The 27,313-nt window shown below is 45.4% G+C and overlaps 2 protein-coding genes across 3 annotated transcripts; one reads left to right on the top strand and one right to left on the bottom strand.

The window, feature by feature from the left end:
* Window positions 1-116: 116 nt before the first annotated feature.
* Window positions 117-19,448, top strand: PKN3 (protein kinase N3). Of its 2 annotated transcripts, none has more exons than XM_037401100.1 (22): window positions 117-219; window positions 3,493-3,757; window positions 4,317-4,465; window positions 5,973-6,102; window positions 6,216-6,367; window positions 6,758-6,953; window positions 7,259-7,450; window positions 7,712-7,821; window positions 8,312-8,455; window positions 9,421-9,496; window positions 10,456-10,642; window positions 11,277-11,388; window positions 12,245-12,318; window positions 13,822-13,888; window positions 14,483-14,574; window positions 14,939-15,115; window positions 15,204-15,266; window positions 15,825-15,901; window positions 16,473-16,615; window positions 16,886-16,993; window positions 17,570-17,650; window positions 18,561-19,448. In XM_037401100.1, exons 1-22 carry the CDS (start codon window positions 199-201, stop codon window positions 18,771-18,773), a joined length of 2,829 nt encoding a protein of 942 aa, XP_037256997.1. In that variant the 5' UTR covers window positions 117-198; the 3' UTR covers window positions 18,774-19,448. The 2 variants fall into 2 exon arrangements, with proteins under 2 accessions (XP_037256997.1, XP_037256996.1); XM_037401099.1 differs by having other exon boundaries at window positions 125-219; window positions 3,475-3,757.
* Window positions 19,449-20,363: 915 nt separating this feature from the next.
* Window positions 20,364-25,898, bottom strand: ZDHHC12 (zinc finger DHHC-type palmitoyltransferase 12). The gene is made up of 5 exons (XM_037401229.1): window positions 25,788-25,898; window positions 25,416-25,552; window positions 24,418-24,504; window positions 22,945-23,111; window positions 20,364-22,341 (listed from the first exon to the last, which is right to left on the bottom strand). Exons 1-5 carry the CDS (start codon window positions 25,861-25,863, stop codon window positions 22,032-22,034), a joined length of 777 nt encoding a protein of 258 aa, XP_037257126.1. The 5' UTR covers window positions 25,864-25,898; the 3' UTR covers window positions 20,364-22,031.
* Window positions 25,899-27,313: the final 1,415 nt, after the last annotated feature.

The raw sequence follows: 27,313 nt of genomic DNA, 5'->3' as shown, positions 1-27,313 counted from the left end.
CGGCAGGGGCGGGAGCCGCGGCTGGCCCGGACCCGCGGAGCAGGGCCGGGCGCCGTGCGGGGAAGGGGCGCGCCCCGCGCCCCGAGGGCCGCCCGCCGGGCCCGCACCCCGCGAGAGGGCGCTGGCGGCGGCAGGCCGCTGCCCGGGAAGGCTGAAGTTTGAAAAAAGTGCCGGTTGCTGGCGGCGCCGGCCGCAGCAATGGCGTCGGGGACCCCGCAGGTGAGTGCCGCGCCCAGGGCTCAGAGGGGCGGCAGCGGGGCGGGCGGGGAGCGCCTGGCTTCAGGCGAGGGGGCTCGCAGGGGCGGAGGGGCCCCGTCTATCGTCCTGCCGGGAGGGCGCGGCGCCCCGCTCCGCCAGGAGCCCGCGGCCCCGGGGAGGGGAGTGGGGCCGCCGCTCGCTGTGGCCGCGGCCCGGGGCGGCGGGGGAGGCTGCGCGAGGCAGGTGGGGTCCCCTAAAGCTGCCTGCCGCTCCTCGCCTCAGGGAGCCGGGGGCCGGGCCAGGCTTGGTGCCCGCTGAGCGAACCCGCTCTGGGCATCGAGGAGGTGCGGGGGGCGAGGCGGCTGCTGCGGCTGGCGCGGGGCAGCCGGGGGCGGGCGGGCGGGCAGCCTCTGTGCTGGGAGAAACGGCCCTTTGTGGAACGGGTGCCGCGGCCGTTCCCTCCTCCCGTGGGGAGCGCGCAGGGCCGCCGGGGCGCCGCCTCGCCGCTGCAGCGCGGTGCTGCTGCGGGGGACGTGCCGAGGCGCCCTGGGGAGTCGGCGGGGAGGGCGGCTGCCGCCTCCGGCTCCTGGAACCGACAGGTCACGGCGGCGCCGGCGGCCGGGCTGGGGCCGGGGCTGCCCCGGCTGCGCGGGGAGCCGGGCGCCGCGCTGTGGCCCGGGGGTGGGGTGTCCCCGGGCTGCCCCGCGCCCACCCAGCGCGGCCCGGGCACCGCTGCCGTTCGCGCCCGTTCCGGAGCAGGCCAGGCGCTGGGGCACGGCACCGGTCTGGCGCAAGCGCTGGGTGAGCTCCGGCAGCCCCGCTACGAGTACCAAAAGCAGGCTGCTCTGGGTGTTTCTCTGCAAGCTGCAGACGTGTTTCGGGGTTGCGCTGGAGATGCACCCTGACGGGCTGACCCTCCCAGGGAGCCCGGAGCAGCAGCGGCACGGGCCCTGCCAGCGTCCTGACACAGCTCGGATTCCTGAGAATGCGAAATGGATCAACCCAAATGCGGGTTCAGCTTTCACATCCTCCTCGATAATAGAATGTTTATCTTCCTGGTGCAAGCAGTGCCAGTGTTAGGGCACTCTGATCCATACAGGGGAAGAAGGACCCAGTAAAACATGCCATGCTTGCGTTCTAAATATATTTAGAAAATTAGCATGGTGCATTAACTGGTATTCAGACTAGCTTTTGGCAGCGTGATCTGGAGGACAATTGATCTGAGAACTGCTCAGACGATACTTGTTCTCTGAATCGATACCCAGGTCTCCATATTCAGCACCCTTTATCTGTATGACTTTTGTACCACTGCTCATTCCGTTTTTCTGAGCTGGTCTAGGGGATGGATTGCTTACACCCGTTTGCTTAGTTTGGATAGAAAATAAATATGTATGCTTTTTCTAATTATTTAAATGAGAATTGCGACCAATGAATTCCTTCCAGTCACTTGATACAGACTGGATAAAGAGCTTTCTGATTTTCCAACTTAGAGCTGGTAAAAGTTGCCTGTGACTCAGGAACTCCATGATTCAAGCTCTTCCTCACAAAACTTTGGATGTTTTTCAAAGCTCTGGCTTAGTTCCTGGCTTTACTAATTGGGCGAGAACTTCCTAGAACCAGGATGTTAAACTGAATCTTTTTGTTTTGTTACCAATATGAACAACTCCTGTTTTGGCTATGGTGTATCTGTTGCAGGCCCAGCCTGGTTTTAGGCCAACTTTAAAACAGATTATTTCATTTTCCTTCTTCTTCAGTTATTTTGTTGTTAGACTGAAATCATAGCAAAAACTGATCAAGAATGGTTGGTTGGGTCTTTGGTTAAATACTTGTTCCTGTGTGAGCAGCGTAGGCTTTGTATGCGCAGCACACTGTTAAAGTGCAGTAATGTACACAAGTAACCCAAAACCAGTGTGGTTTATTGTTGGAAATGTGGTCAACTGATTAAAGAGTGTGAAAGCAAGTCAGGATTCCCGAGTTCTGTCTTTAGTCACTGACACGCTGTGTGACATTAAGTTGGTTAGTGTAGTGGAGCTTGACTGTGTGACCATTTCTTTTGCATGTAAGCAGGGGTATGGCGAGTTATTTATGTTAGTTTATTAATACATTAGTTGCTTTAAATGCCTTAAAGCCACTCTTCCTGCTGAAGAGAGAAACAGAACCTCTTGCTTGGATCTCTTAGGGCAGGGGTCCTCAAACTATGGCCCGCGGGCCGGATACGACCCCCTAGGGTCCTCAATCCAGCCCCTGGTACTTACAGACCCGCCCCGCCCCCCCCCCCCCCCCCCCCCCCCCCCCCCCGCCGGGGGGGGGGGGGAAACCAAGCAGCCGCAGATGACTGCCTGCCACTGCATCCGCGCCGGCCCCCTGGTTAAAAAGACTGAGGACCCCTGTCTTAGGGTGTTAGGTGTAGCATTCTCATGGATAAAGCTTTTGCAGCTCCTCTCCGAGTCCAGTGCTTATTTGGTCAGTGAAATATACTGCTGCTGCCTATACTGCGTATGTCCTGAGTCTGCAAACAGAGCATCTCTGTCCAGAGCTGTTGATGAGGCATATATGAGTAGAACTAGTAGTATTGAAAATTATGTAAAACAAAGCCCAGAGCAAGCTTGAATGCTGCTAATGCAACTCAAAATAATCAGTGTTTTAAAGTGGCATTACTGCCTGTAAATCACAAGCAGAACAGAAATTGAGACAACAGCCTGCTTACCTTTTTGGATACTGAAGGACGTTAAGATTACTTGTTTGCTTGTTCATTTGTAGAAACAGCTGTAGGTTTTACATTTTTCTTCTTCAGGGCTAACAGCTGAGAGTTAATGCATGCTTATGACATTCCTAAAAAGCTCTGACAGGTTAGTTGAGACGTGTCTTTGAGCAGTCAGCACCAAGACATATTCAGCTAAAAATCTGTATCTACAACATCGTACTAGTAAAAGTTAATGCTAATCAGAACAAGGGAAACTACTAGCTGGGCTTTGATACTTGAAGAACAAAGATTTGTGTAGATATTAAATATCAAGGAGACAAGTAAGATGAAGGTTTTTCACCATTATGGTTTAAAACCAAACTAAGGCATGTCAGGATCAAAGTTGTGTTCTGTCCTCTGCAATTTAAATGTTGGTCTGGTCTTGAAACTTTGGTGAAAAGATTGGCTTTAGAATATGTGTGAACCAGTTTCTAAATGAAATGAAGGAGTGGAATGAAGGTATTGCTATATCGTGTGAATGGTTGAACCGTGTTATCTCTGAAATCCTCTTGCCCAACGCTGCTTGATTACAGGGCAGCTGTCTCTTGCAGCTGGGCAATGGTGTGAACTTAATGGATCCAAGCTTCCAGCAAAAACTGGAGGGTGAGAAGGAACTACTTCGCCGCGCTATACAGAAGGAACTGAAGATTAAAGAGGGAGCAGAAAACCTGCGTAAAGCGACAACAGACAGAAAGAATCTTGCTCATATAGAGCATGTGCTGAAAGCTTCCAACCGAAAACTGGAGCAACTACATTGGGAACTTCAGGAGCTTAACGCAAGGATTGTAATAACAGACAAAGAGGAGAGTAAGGCAGGTAGGTCTTGGATCATGACTGACAGGAAAATTCTGTTATAGTGCTTCAATATTTATGTATATTGAATTGATATATCTTACAAGAGGGCTTACAAGTAGAAGGAGTTTCTTCCACTGGTATTTAGCTGAAATGATCTGTGCAGTAAAAGGTTGAGAATGAGGCAGTAAAGGTGAAAGGAGGCAACATGAGGGATGAGCATAGAGAGAGGACCAGCTGAGAGTGCTGAGCACGGGCAATATTCAGGGTTGGGCTGTAGGCAGAACTGAAGAGATTTGAATAGAGTTTCTGGACAGTTGAACATCCAAATGTCCTACAGAATGAGCGAGTATAAAATTGGAAGAGTGCTTTTAGGACGGGTTCATTGATAAACTAAGAAATATTTACGGATATGAGCTTGAGCTTCATTTGAAATGGTGTTTTGCAGTCAGTTTTGTAGACAAGACCTTTTTTTTAACCTTATTTTATAGCCTAATCTTCTTTTATAGAGTCACCCGTTTATAACCCAGTGAAGTGACACCAGAAGAGATGACTAACGGTATTGATTGCATTGTTTGTGCAGATGGATCTGTATCTCCAGATTCTTGTCTCTGGGAAAGAAACCTGGACCCCATGGCAAGGAAGGTTGAAGCTCTGAAAAAGCAGCTGCATGTTGAAATGAAAGTGAAACAAGGAGCTGAGAACATGATCCAAATGTATTCAACGTCCAAGGTAAGCAGAAATAAGCGACCATTTGGGAACTTGGATTCCTGGATCAAAACCTGTAATTAAAGTCCATACACAAAACCTCTCTAATAATTGGTGTGTGAAAGAAATTAATTTGTGAAGCTTGCTTGACTGAATCCTAGCTCTGCATTTTGGTTCTCAGCATAGAGACAGCATGTCATGTTACTGTGCAGGGCAACCAATACTGCACTTGTGCGTTAGACTTCCTGCAACATGTTACAGATTTCAAGAATTTAGCAGGAATCAGAAAGGAATTGGATGGCAGATGTTTCATTTGCCAAGAGCTTAATCCAGTCTGTATTTACTGGATGCTGTGAGAAAGGCTTTTCTGAAAGTGTAGTTTGTTCCACTTTGGCCCTTTTTTTGCCTGTGCCTTTTTCTGAAGCATGTGGTGGTGATCACTGTGAGACGGGAGCTATCAGACCGTACAGACGGGCATAGTCTAGCAGTTTTGATCCTTTTGGCAGTTCTTACATGGCAAATGCTGATTGTGCTTCTGCTCTTGAGTGTTGCTTAGTAGTATTAATGACAGAGTTGGGAAACATGCTGTTTTAATTTAGCCATGTATTTTCATGTAGTCTTATGTAGTCTCAGTGGAAAGTGCTAGGTACCTAGAGAGTAGCTTGTGTTATCATTCTTGAACAGATGAACAACCCTTTGGAAGGATCCACCTCTCCCTACCAGCTACAGATTCTACATTACTTCTTTGGTCTAGGTGCTTAACTTAAGCTGGCTGAGTGCCAGCGTACAGGCATCTGACCTCAGTGCTCATAGTGACTCTAGACTAGAGGCAGATTTGAGCCAGAGAAAAGCATCTCATAGGAAGTGACATGGTAGGACTGCTATCTCTAGAAAAACTGTTCCAAGCCTGGGAAGTTAGTAAGAGTGGTATAAGAGGTACATTTGGTCACTGACTTGAGGAACCTTTAAAAAGCATTGGTATTGTGCACTTGAGTTGACGTGATGTTTTGATATCACTAGATTGTTTAGAATAGAGCACAGCATGTGGTATCTCTTTACCTGAGAAAAATTTTCAGAGGTTTACTGGTTTCATATGCATCCCATGTTTTGAGTTTGGCATTGTCCTATTTAAAAGTCAAAGGATAATAATAATTAAAAAAAAATATCCAAGCTTACTATGAAGCCTAATTCAGTAAGACCAGCAGTGTAAAAGGTTGTGATGTTTTTATGTGTTCAGAACCTCTGCTCACAAAACACTGTAAGCACAGTTAACCAGTGAACCACAAGGCTCAAGGTTTGGTATTAACTGGACATGTCCTTGACCTGTCCTTTCCCTCTACAAATGGAGATAGTATAAAAGTCCTTGATCCTCAGCGATGTCTCCTTTACATAACTGCTTACGTATGCCATTTCAGAATCATTTATGACCCTTCTTTTAGCTACCATCTCGTCACATCATATGTGAATACTTCATCATAATCCATTTTTAATGAGCATGGTTCTCTCTCTGCCTATGCTTTGCTTTTGGCAGGAGCGGAAGCTGCTGGCTACAGCTCAGCAGATGCTTCAGGACAGCAAGACAAAGATTGAAATAATCCGCATGCACATTGTGAAAGTATCTCAGTCAACAGGAGGGATGGAAGATACAGTGGATCCAGCAGGTAAGGTGTTTTAAGTAACTGATACCACCCTGAACAGATACAGCCGAAGCCCTGAGATCCACGATACTCACTCAGTTTTCATCCTCGCCATATTTTATCTTCCAAATGGGTAGTGAGGATGGGGACCACCATCAGTGCTTTGGAGCTGCGTATTGAGGAGCTGAGACATCACCTGCGCATTGAAGCTGCTGTAGCTGAGGGGGCAAAAAATGTGCTGAAGATCCTAGGAGGGAATCGGGTACAGGATCGCAAGTTTTTGGCTGAGGTAAACACTTGCTCGGGCTTTCCTCTCTCATCCTCTCAAGAGGATGGTTTCATGACTCAGTGTTAGTGATTTAGCATGACTGAGTAGTTAACCAAGAGTTATTATTTTGGAAAGTTCCTGTCCATGTGTGAGGACAGACTGATTGGGTTCACTTTCCCTTCTAGGGATAACATTCCTCGCTTTGGTGAAATTTCTCAGGAAGGTCAGAAGTGACACTGATGGGGTATTTAGTATCTATGGGAAAATATTATGCCTTGTTCCTTTATTAGTAAGATGTTATCTGGCCATTTCTGAACTTACTCTAGTAGTTCATAATGGATTAATAGTACCTGGACTGGGGCTGTACATTGAAAATTTCTGCCTGCTTTCCATTCTACTTCATATTGCTAGGCTCAGGGTCGTTTGCAAGAATCATCTCAGAAGATTGACCTGCTGCGTTTGTCCTTGGAACATCAACTTAGTGAGCTTTCTCCCGATCATCCAAAAAGAGCACTCATCAAGCAGGAACTAATAAATACTTCCTCCCTGGGAGCTCAGCATGGTGGCATCCAACCTACTTCAGTCATCAAATCTACAGCCCTTACAGGTATGTGAATCCTGCACAGCATGTTGTTGTGAGGAGGACAGAGGGAGAGATGAGTTGCATTTGTTCTCTTTGTAATGCTTCTTGTTATATGAACGTTTGGTTTTCTAGGAACTGGATTTATGTCTTCTAGGCTAGCCAGAGCTTTCTGTTTGTATGGATTTGCAGCCTGTTAATCTGGGGTAGATTTGAGCTATTAACCAAGAAATCACGAATCTAAGAAATTATTGGACCCCTGTGAGGACAGGCTGACTGGAATCACTTTATTGTTTACATAATAATATTCTTACTGTCCTAAAATTCCTCAGGAACACTGGAAGTGAGACTGATGGGGTGTCAGGATCTATTGGAAAATGTTCCAGGACGTTCCCGAATGACTAGTTCTTCTCCCATCTGTGGCAGCCCGAGTGATTTGAGGTCCCTTTCACGAACACGAGTTGGCTTGGGTATCCATGGTCGTAGTGTTGCAGGAAAGTACCTGCGGAGCGAAGAGCCATGTAGTGAGTATGGGGGCACTCCCTCTTGAATTGTGAGTGGCATGTGGGAGCATGGGGGCTTCTTGTCACGGTACTAGGTTAGCCTGGTATGAGTGTCATTATAAGAAACCTGGTTTCTGCAAAACTGAAGAGAGAGAATAAATTGTGTTATACCTGGTGGTCCTAGTACTCTCCTGGAAATTACATTTGGTTGGGATATTCACTTGCATCATGAGAGATTTTCTTTGGTAAGAGATTGTAATCTATGTTTTCTCCTTTGTCCAGATGAGGTACTTGCTGTGCTCAAAGTGGACAATAAAGTGGTTGGCCAAACAAACTGGGGACTGGTTAATAACCAGGCATGGGACCAGAGCTTTGTCATTGAGCTAGACCGGGTAAGTCTGCCCCAGGTTCCCTGTGTTGTGTTTGGGTTTCCATTTCAACTTACCTGATTTGCTCATTTAGCTGCCATTCCACTTGATTCAACTCTATATTGCTGCTGTCCCTATGTCCTTTTATGTGTCAGTTATCTTAGCCTTCTCCTGAAGGCAGTGCATCTCTGGCAGAGCCTGAACAGCATCTGTTGTCCTGCTCTTCTTATCTGAGCAGTTTTATTTCATCTTACCAGCAAAGTGGCTGTCAGGAATTTCTGAAACGGAGAGCCAAGACAGCCATCTCCAAGAGGGTCCGTGGCTAAGAAGAGCTGAAAACATCAGAGAAAGCAGGGAACAGAAGGATTAAAGAAGTTTCTTAGGCACACTATTTAGTTTACTGATTTTTTTATTTTTACAACAGCATGTGCATGCCATTTCCAGAGCATGGGGCAGTATGTAACTCTTCTGTTTTTTTTTTTTTTTCTCCCCCACCACTCCCCCATCCCACCAGTCTCGTGAGCTAGAAATTGCAATTTATTGGAGAGACTGGAGAGAACTATGTGCGGTGAAGTTTTTACGTTTGGATGATTTCCTTGATAATGAACGCCACGGGATGTGTCTCTCACTCGAACCCCAAGGAATGCTTTTTGCAGAGGTATAAATGTAAGCTTTGTTTCTTTTTGAGAGAACTCTTGTCTGTTTAGGGTGCCTGCCCTACAAGCAGTTGTCCAACCCAGAACACAAGGAATGGAAGGAGCAATAGTCTAGAAGGGTAGAATGACACCCGAAATCCTTTTGCATCAGTATCACACATAAGGAACAACATGATATAATAGATGTACACATGCCATAGCCCAGGGTGACTCTTCAGCTGCTCTCCTGTAATTATATATGTGTGTGTGTGCTGTGTAATCCGTTGGTTTTTATTTGCTTTCATTATGAGTCATCAGTGACACTTTAATTAAACATATGGCTTAATGGTCAGAATTGAATCACAGAGACTCTAGAATGCGATATCCAAATTCCCTCTGGGTATGCTTATTTAATCATCTTTCTGAGGCTAATAATAGTTTGAAGTACCATCAATGAAGAGATCACCCAGATAATCCCTTAAAAGCCGCAGTACTTTCTCCTTTGTGTTGGGATGAAAGTTCCTCTGGCTATCTTTCCAAAAGTAGGATCTTAACCTTATGTACCAAAATTTGCCTTCTCTCCTTGCCACTTTGGATTTTTGTGAGTTTGTTTTGTGAGGGTTTTCGGTTTTTTTGTTTTTTTACTTCTCTACCACAGAGTATTACTTTTTTTTACCCTACAGATGGATGTGTTCTTTATGCATGGCTTTACAAATTAGATTCACTTTGTTTGGGATACAAATTGGTCTTAATTCTGGGGGTTTTCTGCATTTCAGGTAGCAGAAAATGCAAACATCTAAAACCATAGTTGAAGTAACAGGTATTTAGAGGGTGAAGCTAGAATAATGCAGTCTGGAGTCTATGGGAGTGACTCCTAACTTACCATGCAGATGGGAATGGAGAATTTGATGAGGGAGCAGGCATGTGTGAAAGTTTGTTCACAGCATAAACGAAGAATCCTGACAAATCCCTTTTGCTTCTCTGACAGGTGATGTTCAGTAATCCCATCATTGAGAGGAAGCCAAAACTGCAGCGACAGAAACGCATTTTCCCCAAACAGAAAGGTGAGCTGCTACAGAACTGGCTACTTACTCTCTCAGGTGTGTTGGTGAGGGCAGGGGTTTGCACAGGCAGGCTGGCATGCACTGCTATCCCATTCAGTTTGTGAAATATTAAAATGCTTGCTAATTACTGTGTGTAAATAGGTAGGTTTTATTAGAACATGAAAGTTTCTTTGGTCAAAAAAAGTGCAGCCTGGCTGCAGCATGGTGTTTCTATTCACAATTAACATTGTTATGAAGGTATAATTCCTAGTCATTTAACAGACTTCTTAGCAAGATCCAGGACTCAAGCTGTACTAATTTAACTAGCAATGTGTTTACTGATGAACAGGTATTGGAAGGTTTTCTGGAAAACTCTGAATTATAGAAGACTGTAGCATGAACAGGCTACTGATTATCTGTCAAATCTCTAGAGCTAGCATCTCAGATCAATAGTTTAGGGACCGGAATACTTTCAAACTATCTTTTTCGCCTGCAAATTCTTTTTGTGAAGCTGAGTAAGGTAGGATTTTACATACTGAGAAGTCCTGGCAGTGGGGATAAATGAGATTTTATGTTTATATTCTTCAGGAAATAATACAAATAATGAAAACATCCCAAATGTTTCACTCTTTTAAGACAGTTTCAGAAACTTTCTATGAACAGGCTGCATGATTAAAATGCAGTGTTGAAATAGAAGAAAACCTGATTTAAAATAAAATAAATTTTTAATGTTTTATGCAATTACCACTTGAGTATTGTTACGGTATTTTATGGAGCTGAACTTAGGGGAAACAGTAGGTCTGTTTCATCGTTATCTTTATTAAACTTTCTTCCCTGGAAAAAAACCCATTCACCCTAGGGTGGGCTACCTTTTTTTGAGTAACCCGCAGGTGTTTGGGTGGAAACAATGATGAAATGGTACAGGAGATTATAGTTTGTGCGTTGTCATCTCACTGGTGTTTTGACCCTGACTCCTCCAGGGAAGGAATTTCTCCGAGCTCCTCAAATGAACATGAATGTTGCTGCTTGGGGTCGATTGATGATGAGTTTCCTCCCTCCATGTAGTTCCATGAGCACCCTGAGTCCCCCACTTCATGATCCTGTGCACACAGACTTCTCTCCGGTTCCCCTGCAAAGTCACGTTGACTCAGTTTCCAAACTGAGTAGGTAAGTCATATTCTGAGTGTTGCTGGATAGCACTCTGGAACAGATTGTAGGATAGAACTTCACGTTCTGTTGCACCTTACTAAGGTGGACGAAGATACTGATGAGAAAAATATCTGTGGATCTTAATTCAGGGCTTTAAGAAAAGCCAATGGTGCCTGAAATGATGTGGTTTTAAGTGGGGTGTTCAATACACTGTGGCTAGCCCTGGTTTAGTGTTAGCGGTCAGACTGATTTTCAGAATTGCTGTCCTGACAAGCAGTGAGTGTGTCCCAGAGCCAAGGGAACTTCAGCAGCTTTCTTTTTCCTCTGCAGTAAGATCCGTGGCCATGACAGTGGTTGCAAGCAGTGATACAAAAAAAAACCCTCACCCAAAAGCAGATTTTCAAAAGTTATTTTATATACACAGAAAGACGTGCTGTAAAGGAAAGAGAATCCCCCTCATCAAATGTCTTCACCAATATAGTAACTAAAGTCTATGCAAGGTCACAATGTGATTGTTGTGGTAAAAATGCGCTCTTCTTTCATGAGGTTACATGTACCCCAACCACTAGCATAGTGTAGCACTCAAAAGGTAGGTAGCTAAGCGTTTAAATACGCTGTGGTAATCTCCTTCAATTTTGTCTTACCAATGCAGCGACTTTCCTGTGGCTAAGCTTACGGTTCCTGATGAAGCTCCACCCAAGCCTCCACGCCTTTTTCTGATGGCCAACTCCAAAGAATCAACACTGTCTCCTGCAGATTCTCCGGTAATCATCTAGGCTAACAGGGAGGCTTTTCTTTGTTGGTTGGTATCTTTTAAGGCTCAGTTCTTATTTATTACTGGAGAAATTAACTATACTTTAGGCAGGTGCCGCCTCATTAGCTAGCTGATCTCCAGTGATTCAGAATTTGTGGTTTGTGTTGCATCTCATCATGCAAAAAGTGCTGCATATCTCTTCCCGCCCCCCCTCCCCGTTCTTTTTTGTTCTTTTTTGTTCTTTTTTTTTTTAAATTATAAGTTGCTTTTCTTGGAGAACCAAAATGGGAGGTAGGTCAGCATTGCAAGTTCAGGGCAAGAATACAGAACAGATGACTGCACAGGAAAGCAAGGAAGGAGGGTCAGCAGGCTTTTAGGACCAGAAGAAATTCTTTGTCATTAAAGAAACTGGGCAAAGCCAAGAAGAGCTCTACTTTTCTGACAGGAAGCAGCAGGAAAATTGCTTTGAGTAGTATAATGGTTAATGACCTGTGTTCTGCCACACATTACCCTTTCTCATGTGGCTTTGGTGACACAGGAAACTGCGTTCTTTGATCATTGTGAGTCTTTTGGGGACATGGGATGCCTTTTTTCTAGAAAGGAAATGTTTTATCCTAGACTTTTAGAAGTGTTTGTTTTCAGGAGTTTGAACGTATCAAAAAATATTGTACGTGGGAATAGTTTTGTGTGACCACAGACAATCTGCTTTCAAACTGCTTCGCCCCAAGCAGAGGCGATGACCAACTGCAAGAACTTGTCTGTGGTTATGCTGGATCATGACAGAGAAGAAAATTTGGCCGTGGGTGTTCAGGTCTGACTTGGTGATTCCAGAGGATGACACACTGTAATCTTCTTTCTGTTCCTAGTGTCTGAAGAGGCTGCATGTTGAGAAGTCTTGTGGCTCTGCTATGACAGAATTTCCAATCCTGGCATCTCCAAGGTAACTATAGACAGCATGGGCTGTCTTGGATCACAGATTAAAGAGGCACTGCACTGAAATTTTGAGCATGCAGTCTAAAATTCTGCTCCGGGTATGCTTTGGTTTCTCAGCAGCAAACTCTTGGTGCTGAGTGCAGACAATACCGTGACAAGTCTGCTCTGAATTTTGCTTGTCCAAGTGTCTACTGCACCTTTATCTGTTTATTAACCCCAATACTTAGCCTATTGATAGACTGTACGCTACAGTGTAATAGATGATTTTACATTTTACTAAAGTGACTTAATTGTCTTCAGGTGTTTCCTTGTGTTGGAAGTTTTATGGTGTAGCATATTTAGATGTGTCTGCATCCTAAGTAATACATTTCAGAAACACTTTTGGCTTCCCTCATACTGTTTCTATTGATATGCAGGATACATTACCTTTCATTATGTAGGGAAGCATTAAATAGTAACTTGTTGATAGTCTATGGCAGTTTTATGTACACAATTTGTATGTAACAAAGATACACAGCAGTAAAGATACCAAATTAAAAAAAAATACTACACTACTGTTGAACAAATATTGACTGAAAAAGCACAAATAGCAAAATCTAAGCTGATCTTGCAGTTCAGATCATAGAATTACATTCATAATTTTATCATCACTTTTGAGGGGGTCCCATCTTCAAAACCACGTAGTCAGGATACAGTCAGGCACCTATCTGCCTTCTCTCAGAGAAGGCTGAGGAGGGAGTTGAGTCCTTCATGAGTAGGTACTTAGCCCTTCATTTCATTTACTGGAAGAGTTCGGAGTGTCTGCTGTCTTTTAAAGATGATCCTGGACCAGAGTGTTTGGGGTGTGGGTTGTTTGTTGATTTTGTTGTTTTGTTTTGGTATTTTTTTAGTTATTTCCAAGCAATTCTGCAGCTTTGGTTTCCTTGGTAACACCTTGTGGCTGACATAACGTTCTATAGCATCTCTTTATTCAGCTACTTTTTTACCAGCAACATCTTATGTCTGTTGTCTCACTGTGTTTTGTTTCCAATTCCTGTTTGAGAACTTCTGTTCTCCTTACGCTGTTGTCCTACTAGCACTTGATATACGTGTTCATGTTTGATTAACACAATTGCTCTTCAGTCTGCCAAAAGGATTGTAGGCATAACTGGATTTTACTGCTCCAGGGGTGGGGGTGGAGGGGAACTGATGCTGTTATGGGAAGTAACAGAGAGAGTAAGCCTTGCAGAGTCAGTATTATTGCTCCTGTTGCCAGTACAGATGAAGTCAGACTGCTGCCATTGGGAGCAGTTTCTTCACCTTATGGTTAGCTGCTCCTTTCTTCCATGGCAGAACAGCAGCAGCAAGCCTAATTTTTCAGGATTTCAGCTTAGGCAAGGTGTGGTTGACACAGCTGTTTGCTTTTCCTTTTGCTGTACAGAGCTTCTTCCCCTAACACTAATACATGCTCCTTTGTTATCTGTTTATGCATCTTTTGGGTATTGTCTCAGCAATTCTTCTTTGTCTGCAGGAAAAGGACAGTTCAGCTTGAGGATTTTCACTGCATTGCTATGTTGGGACGTGGCCACTTTGGGAAGGTAGTGTAGAAGTGTACACTTTGTGGAAGGGGGCACTAGGACTGTGATTGTGAAGATGGGCCTCTGCCTCAGTCTGAATAGAAATGTTGCAGTACAGAAGAGATTTGTTGCAACGCAGATATGTGACACAAACCCAGCCCAACCACACAAGCAGATGATAATTGTCGTTAACAGTCGAAACTCTGGAAGATTTGTGGCCTCAAAGCCTGGAGAAAACCATCCTGGGAGTGCTAAGTCATTTCATAAAGCACACAATTACCATTCCTTTCATTATCATGGTAGTTACTAGTGGAATAGCTCCCTTCCCAAAAACTGTGTGCAGTTGCTTGCTGTGAGCGCTCTGAGGTGCTCACAAACAGCACTGGGCCAGCTGTGATAGTGCTGTTTGTGAGAATATAACTTACACTGACATTCTCCTGGACTGCTGCAGCACAAGGAGCAGTAAAAAGTGCTCCATTTTTGGAGTTACTTGAGCTCTTGAGCTTGGTTTTGAGAATGACTAGAGTGGTTGGAAATTTTGTCAATGGGAGTTGAAGCAATCTGATAGGGAAATAATAGATTTGTTTGAAGTACAGCTTTTCTGTTGTCTTTCAGGTACTGCTGGCCCAATACAAGGCAACTGGGAAGCTGTATGCTATCAAAGCCTTGAAGAAAAAAGATATTATTAGGAGAGATGAAATTGATAGGTGAGCTTTGTTTAGAGATGGTACTGTTTCCAGATGCTACACTAACACACCTGTAATCAAATGTGAGTAGGTACGATCTGTATTGGTCATGGCACTATTAAGGTTAAATGTGACCTTAAGGCTTGGGTAACTAACGTCAGGCACAAGGGAACTTGTAACAGTGATGCTTTCTAGCTTCTGGTAGAATAACACCTGAAGAACACTCTGAAACACTGGAAGTATTCAAGATAAATACCGTATTAGCCCTCGGTTTTTATTTCTCTAACTTAAGATGTAAAGATTTTCTTCTTCATCCTGTCTTTCTCAAAACAGGCTTTTCTGCCAAGTTTTAACATTGACGTTTTTGTTCTTTGAATCCTGGCAGCTTGAACTGTGAGAAGCGAATATTTGAAGTGGTCAATTCTTCTGATCATCCATTCCTTGTGAACATGTTTGCGTGTTTCCAGACACCTCATCATGCTTGTTTTGTGATGGAATATACTCCAGGTGGTGATCTTATGATGCGCATACATGAAGATATCTTTCCGGAACATATGGCACAGTGAGTTAGAATTAGTCTGGTTTCAGGCACTATAAATTTTTAACTTGATTCTTGTATATATTTCCTGATAACTGTTTCTCTCTTTTAGGTTTTATACAGCCTGCGTAGTCTTGGGGCTCCAGTTCTTGCACGAGAAGAAAATTGTTTATAGGTAATGCAGCAAGGAATCATGCATAAGACAGTTCAGCAACTTGAAAGTTTGTTTGTCCTGTAGTGTCTGGAGCTCACTGTCTTGCTGGGTTTCTAATCTTTCTGTCTGTCTTTATTTTCCCCATCGGCTGTTTTTATCAGCTTGTTCATCGTGCTTACAGTAAAGAAAGTCATCTAGAAGCTATTCATCTGACATGTTGCAGGTGATTAATCCTCTGTGACCTGTCAATACATTCTAGGGGTCACCTGTAAGTCACTGCTTTCTTTTTTACTGTGATAGTCAAGTAATTGGTCACACTGTTGTGGGATGCTCTTTTTCCAGATGAATAAGCCCCACGCAGCTCCAAGCTGCTTTGTGAGTCTGTCATTAAGAGGAAAATATCAATAAATTAAGGGGAGTCTTCCAAGTAACACATGATTTTAAACCAAATGTGGACTTCACTCAATTTAGCTTTTATTGTCTTCATTAACGTCTAGTTTCTGCCTCTTGCAAAGCAAGATGTTGGATGGCAATCCTCAGACTTCACCTACCATTTTCTTTCCTCTCCTTTGCCTGCAGGGACCTGAAATTGGATAATCTTCTTTTAGACGCAGAAGGATTTGTGAAGATTGCAGATTTTGGATTGTGTAAGGAAGGTGAGTGACTTTGGTGAAGCTGAAATTGAACCCGTTTAGGATCTGGGATTTAGTAATGTGTTCACAAATACAGGTGCTGACACGGTTGTGGGTAACTTGTATTCATCTCCATCTTAAAAATAAACCAAAACCCACCAAAAGCAAAACAAAAAAACCCTACAAACCAAACAACAAAACCCCCTCACCTTTCTGGCCATGATGAACTTGGAAAGAGTACTTTGTCCTTTAATCTTCAGGAAAGTTATGAAGGAGTTCACAACGTGTTTGTTCAAAAGAGCCAGAATATAGGGTACTACAAAATGTGTGTTTGAGTGAATGAACAATGGAATCTGCAGGGAGTTTCCTTGGTTTTGCTGTTTATTTAAGCATTGTCTGTGTATTTCTTATTTGGAGTTGTTAGGGGCCTCAGGTTTCGTACTTCCTATTTGACATTTACAGCCATTGAAGAGAACCTTTGCCCCATTAGCAGCATTTGACTATCGTGATAAACTCTGGCTTTCAGAAGGTGAGGCTGCGTGTGATGCATTTGGCAATGTGTGCTGGACATTTACCAAAGTGTTTTTTCCTACAGGAATAGGTTTTGGAGACCGCACAAACACCTTCTGTGGCACCCCTGAATTTCTGGCTCCAGAAGTCCTGACCGACATCTCTTACACTCGGGCAGTAGACTGGTGGGGACTGGGCGTACTCATTTATGAGATGCTTGTTGGCGAGGTAAGGCCATCTTTCTCCAAGAAAGTCGGTTTCCAAGAAAGAACAAGACTGTTCTCCCTGAGCAGTCTTGAGGAGCATAGCACCCGACCAGCTGAGATAAAATTTTGCTGAATGTAGACAACTATTTATTAGTAGTTAAATTACATTTTTCTGATTCATAGTGCTTGCCAAATACTAGTTAATCCATACAGCCCTCCACTGTTCTCATCTCTATTTAATAGTAAGGAATGAGTGCTATATGTATTAAATAATAATATGTCACAATTGCAGTCACCATTCCCTGGAGATGATGAGGAAGAAGTCTTTGACAGTATTGTCAACGATGAAGTCCGGTATCCACGATTCCTTTCATCTGAGGCACTTTCTATAATCCGTAAGGTAATGGGTTTGATGGGTCTCTGGGAGCCTGAAGAATCTGCGTTTACTGCATGAGTGGATCCAGAGGGGACTCTGTTAGGACCGATAACATTTATGTGCGTAACCTGGAGCTGCCTACACATACTAAGGAAATACTGAAGATTTACACATATTTTTCCTTTACTTCTCTTTATATAAGTGTTATTCTTTTGTCTAAGGGTGACTAAGCAGACTTCTTATTGAGGTCTGTTGCTGCTAAGTCTGAAATGGAGAAGTGTTGAGTCAAGGGCAGGAATGTCTGAGTTATTCAGTGGGGATGGCTTGATTTGGTTTTTTGAATTGTGACACAGTAGTCACAGGTGCACAATTAAGATGAGATGCTTCATGCGGTTTATAGCGGGTATCTCATTGATGTTGGCAAGTTGTTTACAAGGAACTAGGTCTGAGCTATTACTAGCAGATTATGACCTTGCTGCAAAGTGAGAATGAGAAGATACTGAGGGTTCAGTCCATCTCCTTTCTTGTTTTTCTCTCTGGAACATTATTTCTGTTCTTCCTTGTTCCCGTTGTTTAATTTTGAACTGATATTTCCTGCAGCTTCTTCGGAAATGTCCAGAGCGTAGACTGGGAGCAGGGGAAAAAGATGCAGAAGAGATTAAAATCCAGGCCTTTTTTAAGGTAGGAGCTCACTTAACCCCTCCCCCTCATGTTAGAGCAGAGATTGATATGCTTTCTGTTGGTACTGAGGCATGTTTCCATGAGTTATCAGTGAGATCTTAGTGGTGGCTTCTGTTGCGCCTTATTGCTCTAGTCAGGAATATGTGTTTCAATTTGTGTTTGAAATTACATCCCCCGTGTCATAAAGCACATTTTCTGGGACCTGTAAGTTTCCAGAGCCAGTTTGTTGTTTCTGATTGTCCTGCTTCTATGTACAAATATACCTACCTTTTGAACCATCAACAAATATCCCTTCTTAAATCAAACTGCACCAGTCAAAGATGCTGTCTGGTGATGACAGTGACCACCAGTCGGTCTATTTGATGGCACCTGCATTTGCAGGATGTACGTGAATCCTAAGAGAAGTTGAGGTTAGAGACACATTTGCTTTGGGTCAAGGGTACACACCTACTCCAGGCAGCAGGGTCACCATTCCACCTTGTCAGTACCCGTCTGCCAGAAGCTGTCGGCCTTATAGCCCCTGGCTGGCTTTGCGCCGGAGGCAGAGAACTTGGACATCAGCAGAAATTGCTGGGAAGTCCACAGATCCACTTGGCCACAGCTGCACTTTTTGGTTTTGTCCCTCCTATGTATAGTTTGATCTGTTCTTTTGTTTCTTGGTATTTTGAAGAACAGCCTTAGACTGTACGGGATCTCTGTACTACCTGGCCTGCGCAGACTATGCTGTTATGCTGTTTGTTTTGAGCATTTTTTCAGTTCTCTCTGCCCTCCCCCCCCCCCCTTTTTTTTTTTTGTGAATTAGTAGAAAAAAGACATGTTGCAAATGATCTGGAAGGGAGGCTGTAATCCTCCCTCTTGCTTTCACATTTCATAATTGTCAATCTGGCCTGTTCACTTCCATCTCTTACAGGAAATTGATTGGGATGCCCTGTTTGCCAGGACTCTGAAGCCCCCTTTTGTGCCCACTTTAAGAGATCCCACCGACATTAGCAATTTTGATGAAGAGTTCACATCACAAAAGCCAATCCTTACTCCTCCAGAGGAGGTTGCTCTGCTAACCCATAAGGAGCAGACTGTCTTCAAGGACTTTGACTTTGTCTCCAGACACCTTTTAGAAGTTTGATTCCTGTGCTGTAAGAAACATGAACAGATTGTTACCACCTTGAGAGAGCGTAGAGAGGACTTGGCATGGGCAATGGAAAAGTCAACAGAATTCGTAGAACTGGTAGTGCTGATGACCCCGGGATGAGAGTGCCCTGCAAGCTCAGTTAACCTGCTGTGGTTTTCTCAGCCTCGTTTGTCAGAGGGATACTGGATATCAGTTATCTGTAAGGAGTAATTTGTGTTTGACAGGATGTATCTTTTGCTGCATTGAATATAGACGGAAATTTGAAATTTAAGTGGAACTTAGAGAAATCAAATAATCTCCGCAACCCAGGTTACTCTTTGCAAAAAGCCTAAGTAGGTAGCACGGCTTTTTAAAGTTGCATAGTAGCAGGGGGAAATGGACGCTGCTCACCTGTTTTCTAGAAAAGCATTCCCTGTTTGTAACAATTTTATGCCCGTTTCCAGTTATAACTATGTGCATGCCAGAGAAGGAATGGATTTTAACACTACCAAGACAATGACGTTTGGGTTTGATAATGATCCAAGTGACTTATCTTAAGGAAAAGGAGTCTCTCTCTACTTTTGAGGATGCTGAAACTTAGCTGTTGTTTTTAATGATATAAAACCACCACAGCTTTGCACATGCTTTTTTATTATTATTATTAATAAAAGATACCTTTCCTTATAATGACATTTCAGCTTTTCATCTCTTTCATGTTAGCCGAATGTTTCAGATCAGGGCTAGCCACATTCTGCTCAACAGGCAGGATTTTATTTGTGAATGTCAATAGCAATACTTTCTTTCTTCCTTCCTTCTCACTCATCTGTGTGCATATTGCATGGTGTCATCAGCTGTCACATACAAATGACTGCAGTCAAGTTGTCTCTCCACAGATTTTATCTATGTGTATATCCTGTGTCTTTTTTTGGATAGCTAAATAATGACAGTGTTAATATTGGAAAATCAGTAAGTTAAGGTGATTTCATGCCCCTGGTAACAGATCTTGTAATTATACTTGACAAGATACATTTTCTTCTCTTAAATTTGTAATGTTAGCTTGTTGGGCAAAAAAAGGAAGGGTATCCAGAAATGAAGCATCCCACTGGTGACAAACAGGGATGCACAGCTACTACTCTTTTCACTCCGTCTTCAACAGAGGTAGGCAGAAGTTGAACTAATGTAATTGTGCTACATCTGGAGATAAGGTTCAGGTGCAGCTAGCAAGTTGCCACTATTAAATCATGGCTGGTCTAAGTGCCTGAGGATTCAGAGAGGTAAGAGCTATGTTTGTGCAAAACAAGTAATTCACACTGAACCTAGATTTCCTGTTTTTAGAGCCAAGTATAACTGCTGCTGAAAATTTCAAGGTACAAATATTCTTTCAACCTCCTGCTCTGCCTTGCGGTGTAACAGCCCATTTAAAGCAGGATACACATTCTCCCTCGCTCGTTTGAATAGAAACGGTTGGCTTGCTGTTGGCCCCTCAGCGTATTTTGTGACTCATTCTGAAGGTCAAGGCCTCTGTAAAGTGGTAAGTAGGACTGAATTGTTAGCAGAGGTGAAACCTAGAACTTGGGCTCAAAGGGAGAGGCATAAAGAACCAAAAAAGGCATATTTACTCTTTTAATTTATCATTTATAGTAGAGTAAAAAAGACTGTACATTACTATCCCAGTGCATTTTAAAAACAACCACCAAACAGAGCAAAAACTGTTTTGGCAGGTGAGCCATACCTCAGCAGGTACCACGCTGACACAAACATGCTGCAGAATCCTTTCTGGATGGCGTACCATTGTTAGGAAGACAATTCTTAGCGTTCTGATATCCCTCTGGTAGGATTTTCTACCCTGAACAAGCCAGACAGGACACAGATTACAAACTCCGGGGTTGGTCAGAAGAAGGAATCCTTCTGCCGTTTTTAAACTGCTTTTGGACTATCATGATGTATTTACAGTGTCCTTTCGTAAGTGCTCATCAGTTAAACCCTGAGTGCATCCTACCAGCTTGCCAGATGTGCTCTTGAGCTGGTGTTAATTCCTGAGCCAAGGCAATTAAGGCAGAAAATAATTTTAACTAAGGTTTTGTCATGGTGCTGTTTTTTAAACAGAAAAGGACCAGGATTAAAATTCACACCAGAGCCTTTTCTGTTTTTAAAGCTAAAATTGGTCATCCCAAACTTCCTTTTAGTTCTGCATGGAAACTTGGAAGTACGACCGCTTACTACAATGGAAAACTAGTAAGCGTGCTGCTATCCCAGAAAGCTGTCACCGCCCCCTCCTCGCAATGAAACAAATGGGTCCTAGAATCTTTCCTCTTGCCTTGAAACTTTGTATTCTTTTACTAAAGTTTTACTAGTGTGTTGGGGTAGTAGTGTTGCCAGCCGTGTTACCTGAGCCAGGCAGTTAGGTACCCACCTCCGTTGCTGGTTCTCTCTCCACAAGCTACAGTAAAGGCATCTGCAGAAATAATTAAGTAGGCAAGCAATGCTTTTCTGTCTAAAGAAACCATTCTTTGCTGAATTGATTCAAAATAGTCCATGAATCCTTAATAGCACCATCAACTTAAAACCAACCACTTAGCAAGCTGGTCAGAGCATCACACAGTACAAGCTAATTATCTCATAAGCTGAATTTCGTGCCTTACAGCTGTTTCTCATGCACATTAACACTGTTAAGCCTCAAATCTTTGTGGAAAGCATTAAGCTGAGGCATGTGGTCAAAATGAAATTTGCTTTTGACTTTCCAAATATTTACTCAAATATTTCTATTACATGCCCAACACTACTGACAAAAGGCACTGCGGTTCTCACAGTGAGAATTACGCTGAAGAAAGGCCACAGGAATTATATTGATTCTGGCTGGTTTTGTCTGTAATAGCTGCTGTTCCTTAGCAGCGAGAGGGGAAACTTTGGGGAAGAGAAATGAACATGCATCCTCACACTACTCTTGCATCTCTTCTGGAGAGACGCGGATGCAGTTAACGAACGGAAGTGAATTTAGAGAGAGGGATACCTTTTGCTTGGTTCAGAAATCACCTCTGCTGGCCTTCCCAGAACCAGTGTGTTGCCTTTAACAACAGTGTTACTCATATATAAAAAAATTAATCCTGACTATCCTTTAAATGTAATTTGCATAACAAACAGGTTGTGGAACGGGTCCTGTAGTTCATGATGTACTAAAGTCCCCTGCAAGGCAATGGCAGCAATTGTGTTAGCAAAGCTTTACCCAGCAACCTGCAGCTGTGTTGGCACTCTACCAGGTCACTGCTACCGTGACTAGACAGGCTCATTGTTCCTGTGAAAATAGATTTTCTCCCATGCAGTGAGGTGGCATGAACAGAAGAATCTCCAGAGATTGAGGATTACCCCTTGGTCAAAGGGATTCTCCAACTCGGAGTGCTGCAGGTAGGAGATGCGATGATGTGACATGAATTCCCAGGTGGTGGTGTTGCATGAGATCAGATAGAGGTGTGACACAAGCAGCAGCAGGACAACAATGCTGAATATGGCCATCAGGAGGAAGGACATTAGGAGGAAAATGTTGTGCCACAGCCAGTCCCAGGACTGTTCAAAGTAGAGGCCTGACCTTTCAATTCAAAGAGAAATAAATTTGCGGTTAAAGATGTATAACTACTTACATGAGCCAAGCAAACTTTATGGCACATTTAAATTCAATTCATAACTAATGACCTTCTGTGAATTGTGAACCTCAGAGAGTTAATATACTATAAACTCTTAAAGAGACTGCACCAGCGTGACATAAAATCTAAGAAGTTTAAAGGATGCTGGTTCCCCTGACAGCGGAGAGAGACAAATGCCTTCTGTTAACTCCTCTCCCCAACAGGCACACAGCTGAAACCCTGCTGGAGTTTCCAGTACTTGGCTTTGTAAACAAAGACAGTATCACAGTAACTGAAACAAAATTAGTCAGCTTTTGTACTGTTGTTAATTCTGCTAATTTAAGCTTAAAACAAAGATGAACAACGAAACCTAAATTATTAAATCCTGCTCAACTATTGATCAGCTGTGTTGTCCCTCAGCAGATTAGGGGGCTCCAGGATGCAGAAGAGGGTGAAGACACAAAGCCAATCCAGTCACCGCTACCTTTCACATAAACGCTTCGGTGGGGCTCCAGGAGCACTCAACTTTCAACAGTCTTAAAGGACAAAGTGCCACCTCCAGGCCTTACCAAGCAGCGTGACCCCCCCACAGCAGAACCACAAGCTGCACGCTCAAGTAGATTATGAAGAGGCGGTGATTCTTCTCTCCTACACAGTTCTCAATCCAGGGACAGTGATGGTCATAACGCCGGACGCAGTGCCGGCACAGCTGGCAGTGCTTGGCTCGCATTGGTTGCTGCAAAACAGAAACAAACAAAAAGGAAAAAACCCGTCAGCACTAGTCCACTGCTGTTCAACTCCCCGTTCAGTAGAAGGGAACATAGCGCAGAACTGTCTTCCTCCACAGCAGTACTGTCCTAAAAGCACTCCGTTTTGAGATAACAGCACAACATAAACATTGCTAAACACAACTAAAGGGGATCATGATTCCCCTGGCACAGATCCACATGAGTGAGATTCAGATTAAACGACTCCTCCACACTACTTCTCTCTATGCATCTTACTCATTAGCTACCTATTTATAGGAAGCCCAGTGTGCAAAGCAGGGAGATAGAGCCAATCGGTCTGTTCGGGAAAGCACGAGTGGTGTATTGAGGTGAAAAACGAGGACCACTGCTATTGGATAAAGTGGGCAGGGATGGGATGTTTTCACGGGACTGCACAGAGGAGGGAAGTCTCTCTGCTTCTGTGTGAATACAAGACGCACAGGAAAGTGGCTCGAAGTACCAGGAGCAGAGGAGATGAAAGACCTGGCTGAGAAAAGTAGCACCTCCTAGGATTTGTTCCCTGAAGCATATCGATGTTTTGCCAGCTTTTTCTTTTACAATAAGCTCACTTCTCCCAGTAGATACTCTTCAGGAATTTACGGAAGCTGGGATAATGCTTGATTTTATTAAACTGATAGGGATCACTCTGAAAACAGGCCTTTCTAGGCTTTAGGCAGTGTTTTAAGAGCTAATTTAATTGCTCTAATTTTTCTTTCATGCTACCTTTTACAATTTAGCCTTATGTTTTGTTGGCTTTGGGCTTCCAAACAAGCTCACAGCTACCAACAGTTCTCATATGTCATGCTCACCTGCCTTTCTGACTATCAAGATACTTTCAAAATAACCTTTTTAACAATACTGTAAGCTCTGATTGACACGGCAGTAAGAACGTAGAATACGTTTTCCCATGGCAAAAGATCCCTGTTTCTGTAAGCCAGCAGGAACTTGTTTCAGCCTTGGAAAAAGAGCATACATTCCAGCGTTCATCACTACTACATCTTTAGCTATGCAATTTATTTGGATCACTTCTCAATTAAGGGCTGTATCAGAATCTAGTTTGCTAGTTGTATTTACTTTTTCTGTGAGTTTTTCAGCAGGAGAGAGACCCTTTGACAGAATTAATCAGATCTGCTGCACCTCCAAACCACTGAGCAGTGAGCAGCAATGTCAGAGCAGAAAAACACTGGCAACAGGAGCTGAACAAAGATGTTGCCAGAAAATGTAAGCTTGCAAATTGATCATCCTATCCTCTTCTAGCACATTATAAATGCCTACCTTCACCATGCAGTAACCGCAGCGTTGCATCTTAATATTACTTGGAACTTGGGGTGTCACCAGGCTTTGTTCTTCACTCTTGCCTGCCTACAAAAAAAGAGAAAGGGAGGAACTAAGGAGGTTTTGTTTCTGCTGTCTTGGTACAGCTGAGCTGTCTGGATCCTTTTATTTAACAGCTACACGCTGCTGGTTATCTCTGGCGTTAGGAAGGTTAAAGAAAATAATTCCTTAGAATCCCTACAGAAGCTGCAGACAGTTAAGGTAGAGCAAGAGCGAACAGGCTACTCCTGCAGCCATCAAAAAGAGCACTTGCACAGAGGCAGAAATAATTGCGGACAAGATCCCACAGTGATCCCAGTGCTACACTTGGGGGCAAAAATAAACACGGTTAGACTTCACTTACAAACACAACAACGATGCCTTTTCAGTACAAGCAGTGCTACTTGTTCATAACAAAGCCAACAATTACATTAATGATGGATGATTAAAATTGGTAACGCTTTTGTCCTACACAATCTATAAGGCGGTGTGCCCGAGCAGACTCTATCTCAGTTACTGACATTTTGCATCTCCATTTACTTCCCTGTAACTTGTTTGTGTACACAACCTCTGAGAGGGCAGCGAATCCATGAACAGCTGGATAAATGGAGCTGCAGAGCGCACCCCCCCTTCCTAGCTCGCCGTTCAGTTTGGGGTTTTTTGCACGTGTACCATTTTGCAGCAGTTAACATGAAATAGGTCACGTATACATTCCGTAGGAGAAGACTCATGTTCAAACGGCACGGTGCACCTGAGGCAGGAGCATGGTGTGAGAGACGGCCCAAGCCTGAGCCCCGCTGCCGGTACGGAGCCCCACGTCTGGCCGGTACGGAGCCCCACGGGCAGCACGGGGCCCTACGGCCGGTACGAAGCCCCAGGGCGGTGCGGGGCCCGGAGCCGCCCGCCGCGCGCGCTCCCTCCCCCCGGCGCCGCAGCCGCTGCCGGGCCCCGCGCGGTACCTCCAGCTCCTCCTCCGCCGCGACGAAGCCCGGATCCATGCGGGACACCCTGGCGTGCAGCAGGACGGAGCCCAGCACCAGGAGCACGAAGACCAGCGGCGCCAGCAGCTCCCCGCGCTCCTCCTGCCGCCGCAGCTCTGCAAGGGCCGGGGGCGCCGCCCTCAGCACGGGGCCGCAGCCGGGGGGGCGGGGGCGCCGGGGGACAGGCGGCGCCGGGCGGGGGTCCCGAGCGCGCCCCGGGCCCCCCCACACCCCAGGGTCCCCCCCGGCCCCGCGGCGCCCCCCGGCCCGGCACCCCCGGCCCCGCTCCCCCACGGGCCCGGCCCGGCCCAGCCCCGCCGCTGCCTCCCCCCGGCGGCGGCCCCGCCTCACCCGTGCGGTGCAGGAACAGCCCCAGCGCCAGGGCCGCGCTCAGCGCCGCCTGCGCCCGCAGCCCCCCGGCCCCCATGGCGCCCGCAGGCCTGGCAGGGCGGGGAGCGCGGCGCGGCCGCCGCCAGCGCCCGGGGGCGGGGCCGGCACGGCACGGCACGGCGCTCCCTGGAGGCGCGGCCCCGGGCTGCCCCTGAGGGGGCAGGCCCGGCTCCCCCCGGGCTGCTCCCGCCCCTCCCGCGCCTGCGGGCGGCCTGGCTGCAGCGCGCCGCTCCGCCCGCCCCGGGCCCTTCCCCGGGGAAAGGCGCTGCCCGCCGGCCCCGAGCCCCGGGCTCTGCCGGCGCCGCCTCGGCGGGGGGCGCGGGCCGGGCCGGTAACGCAGCCGGGGCGGGCGGGGGCCCTGGCAGCGGGGGGGGGCTGAGCCGTGCCCCGGTGCGTTCCGCTCGTGCTCCCGCTGGAGCGGGGCCGGGGTGTGCACCTGCAGCCTGGGCACCTGCCTGCGCGAGGGGGGTCCCACCGCAGCCTGGGGAAGCTCTGAAATCTGTTCCCAGCTGTAGCGCGGGTGCATCCCGCCGCTTCTGTTACCTTCTTTCCCAGAGAGGATTCGGGAAGAACAGCCACATCCCTCGCTCGTGGATGCTCCGGCACCTGGGGCGCAGCGGGTGCCTCAGCCCCGCGCTCCTGGCTGCTTCGGTCTCAGTCAGCGGCCACCTGGCTGCACAGGGCACTGCGGCACTTTACCGGGGCAGCTGTGTTGAAATGTTGATAAAAATCATGGAGTCTAAACCTCCAACAATCATTCAAATCCTTTTGCTTTCTTTTTTTTATTCCAGGTAAATGAAAACCTGCAGGAATCTTCCTTGGACACCCCCAGAGATGGTGTCAGTGCTTGTCAAATCTCACGCAGAGGCTGTACATGAGGCGGCCGGGCTGCTCCCCACCTGCCCCAAACACCCCGAGAACCTCCCTGCTCCGAGGGTTGCAAAGGAACTCGCTCGGAACAGCGGGAAGCTCGGGACAGCTCAGCAGGCTCCATCTACAAACAGAAAAAAAAAGGTGGGCAGCCCGGTTCCCCTTCTTTGCAGAGAGGTGTACGTTTTAAAGCTTAATGAAGGCAATTTGAGTAGTAACAATATTACCCACTTGCAAGTAGAAACATTTTGATGCTCTGAAATAATTTGTCCTAGGGAATGTATTCTCACTGTTTTGTGATTAAAATAATTTGGTGCATGTTACACTTTGTATCTTTTCTTACAGCTTCAAAACCTGTCTTAACAGAGATCAGCACTTACCTCGGTCTCAAGGGTTTCAACCTAAACAACTGGTTGAAATTAGGCTTAGTTCTAGAAAGTCTCCACTGGAAAGTTTCTGAGTGGAGAATCTAGATTCTTAGGAGATTCCAGCTAGGAGTTCCATGCTGCTGGAAGCCTAGGGTGTCTTACTGTGCTCTTACAACATGGTACATTTTCAGCGTCCTAGAGGCAGTTCAGTGTGATGGTTCCTCCTCCTGCTTCAGGCACCTGGAGTCT

This window comes from Falco rusticolus, chromosome 9 (assembly GCF_015220075.1).
Source record: "Falco rusticolus isolate bFalRus1 chromosome 9, bFalRus1.pri, whole genome shotgun sequence".
In the NCBI taxonomy this organism is placed as follows: Eukaryota; Metazoa; Chordata; class Aves; order Falconiformes; family Falconidae; genus Falco; species Falco rusticolus.
Note: the sequence above shows the minus strand (reverse complement) of the source record. Positions and strands in the feature narration are given on the sequence as shown.

Coding starts and splice junctions, on each gene's coding strand:
- ZDHHC12 (XM_037401229.1), bottom strand. CDS start 25,863: ATGGGGGCCGGGGGGCTGCGGGCGCAGGCGGCGCTGAGCGCGGCCCTG. Junction 25,553..25,787: donor GCTGTTCCTGCACCGCACGG/GTGAGGCGGGGC, acceptor CGGCCCTTGCAG/AGCTGCGGCGGCAGGAGGAG. Junction 23,112..24,417: donor GCGGTTACTGCATGGTGAAG/GTAGGCATTTAT, acceptor TCTGTTTTGCAG/CAACCAATGCGAGCCAAGCA.
- PKN3 (XM_037401099.1), top strand. CDS start 199: ATGGCGTCGGGGACCCCGCAG. Junction 220..3,474: donor TGGCGTCGGGGACCCCGCAG/GTGAGTGCCGCG, acceptor GCTTGATTACAG/GGCAGCTGTCTCTTGCAGCT. Junction 9,497..10,455: donor CATTTTCCCCAAACAGAAAG/GTGAGCTGCTAC, acceptor TGACTCCTCCAG/GGAAGGAATTTCTCCGAGCT.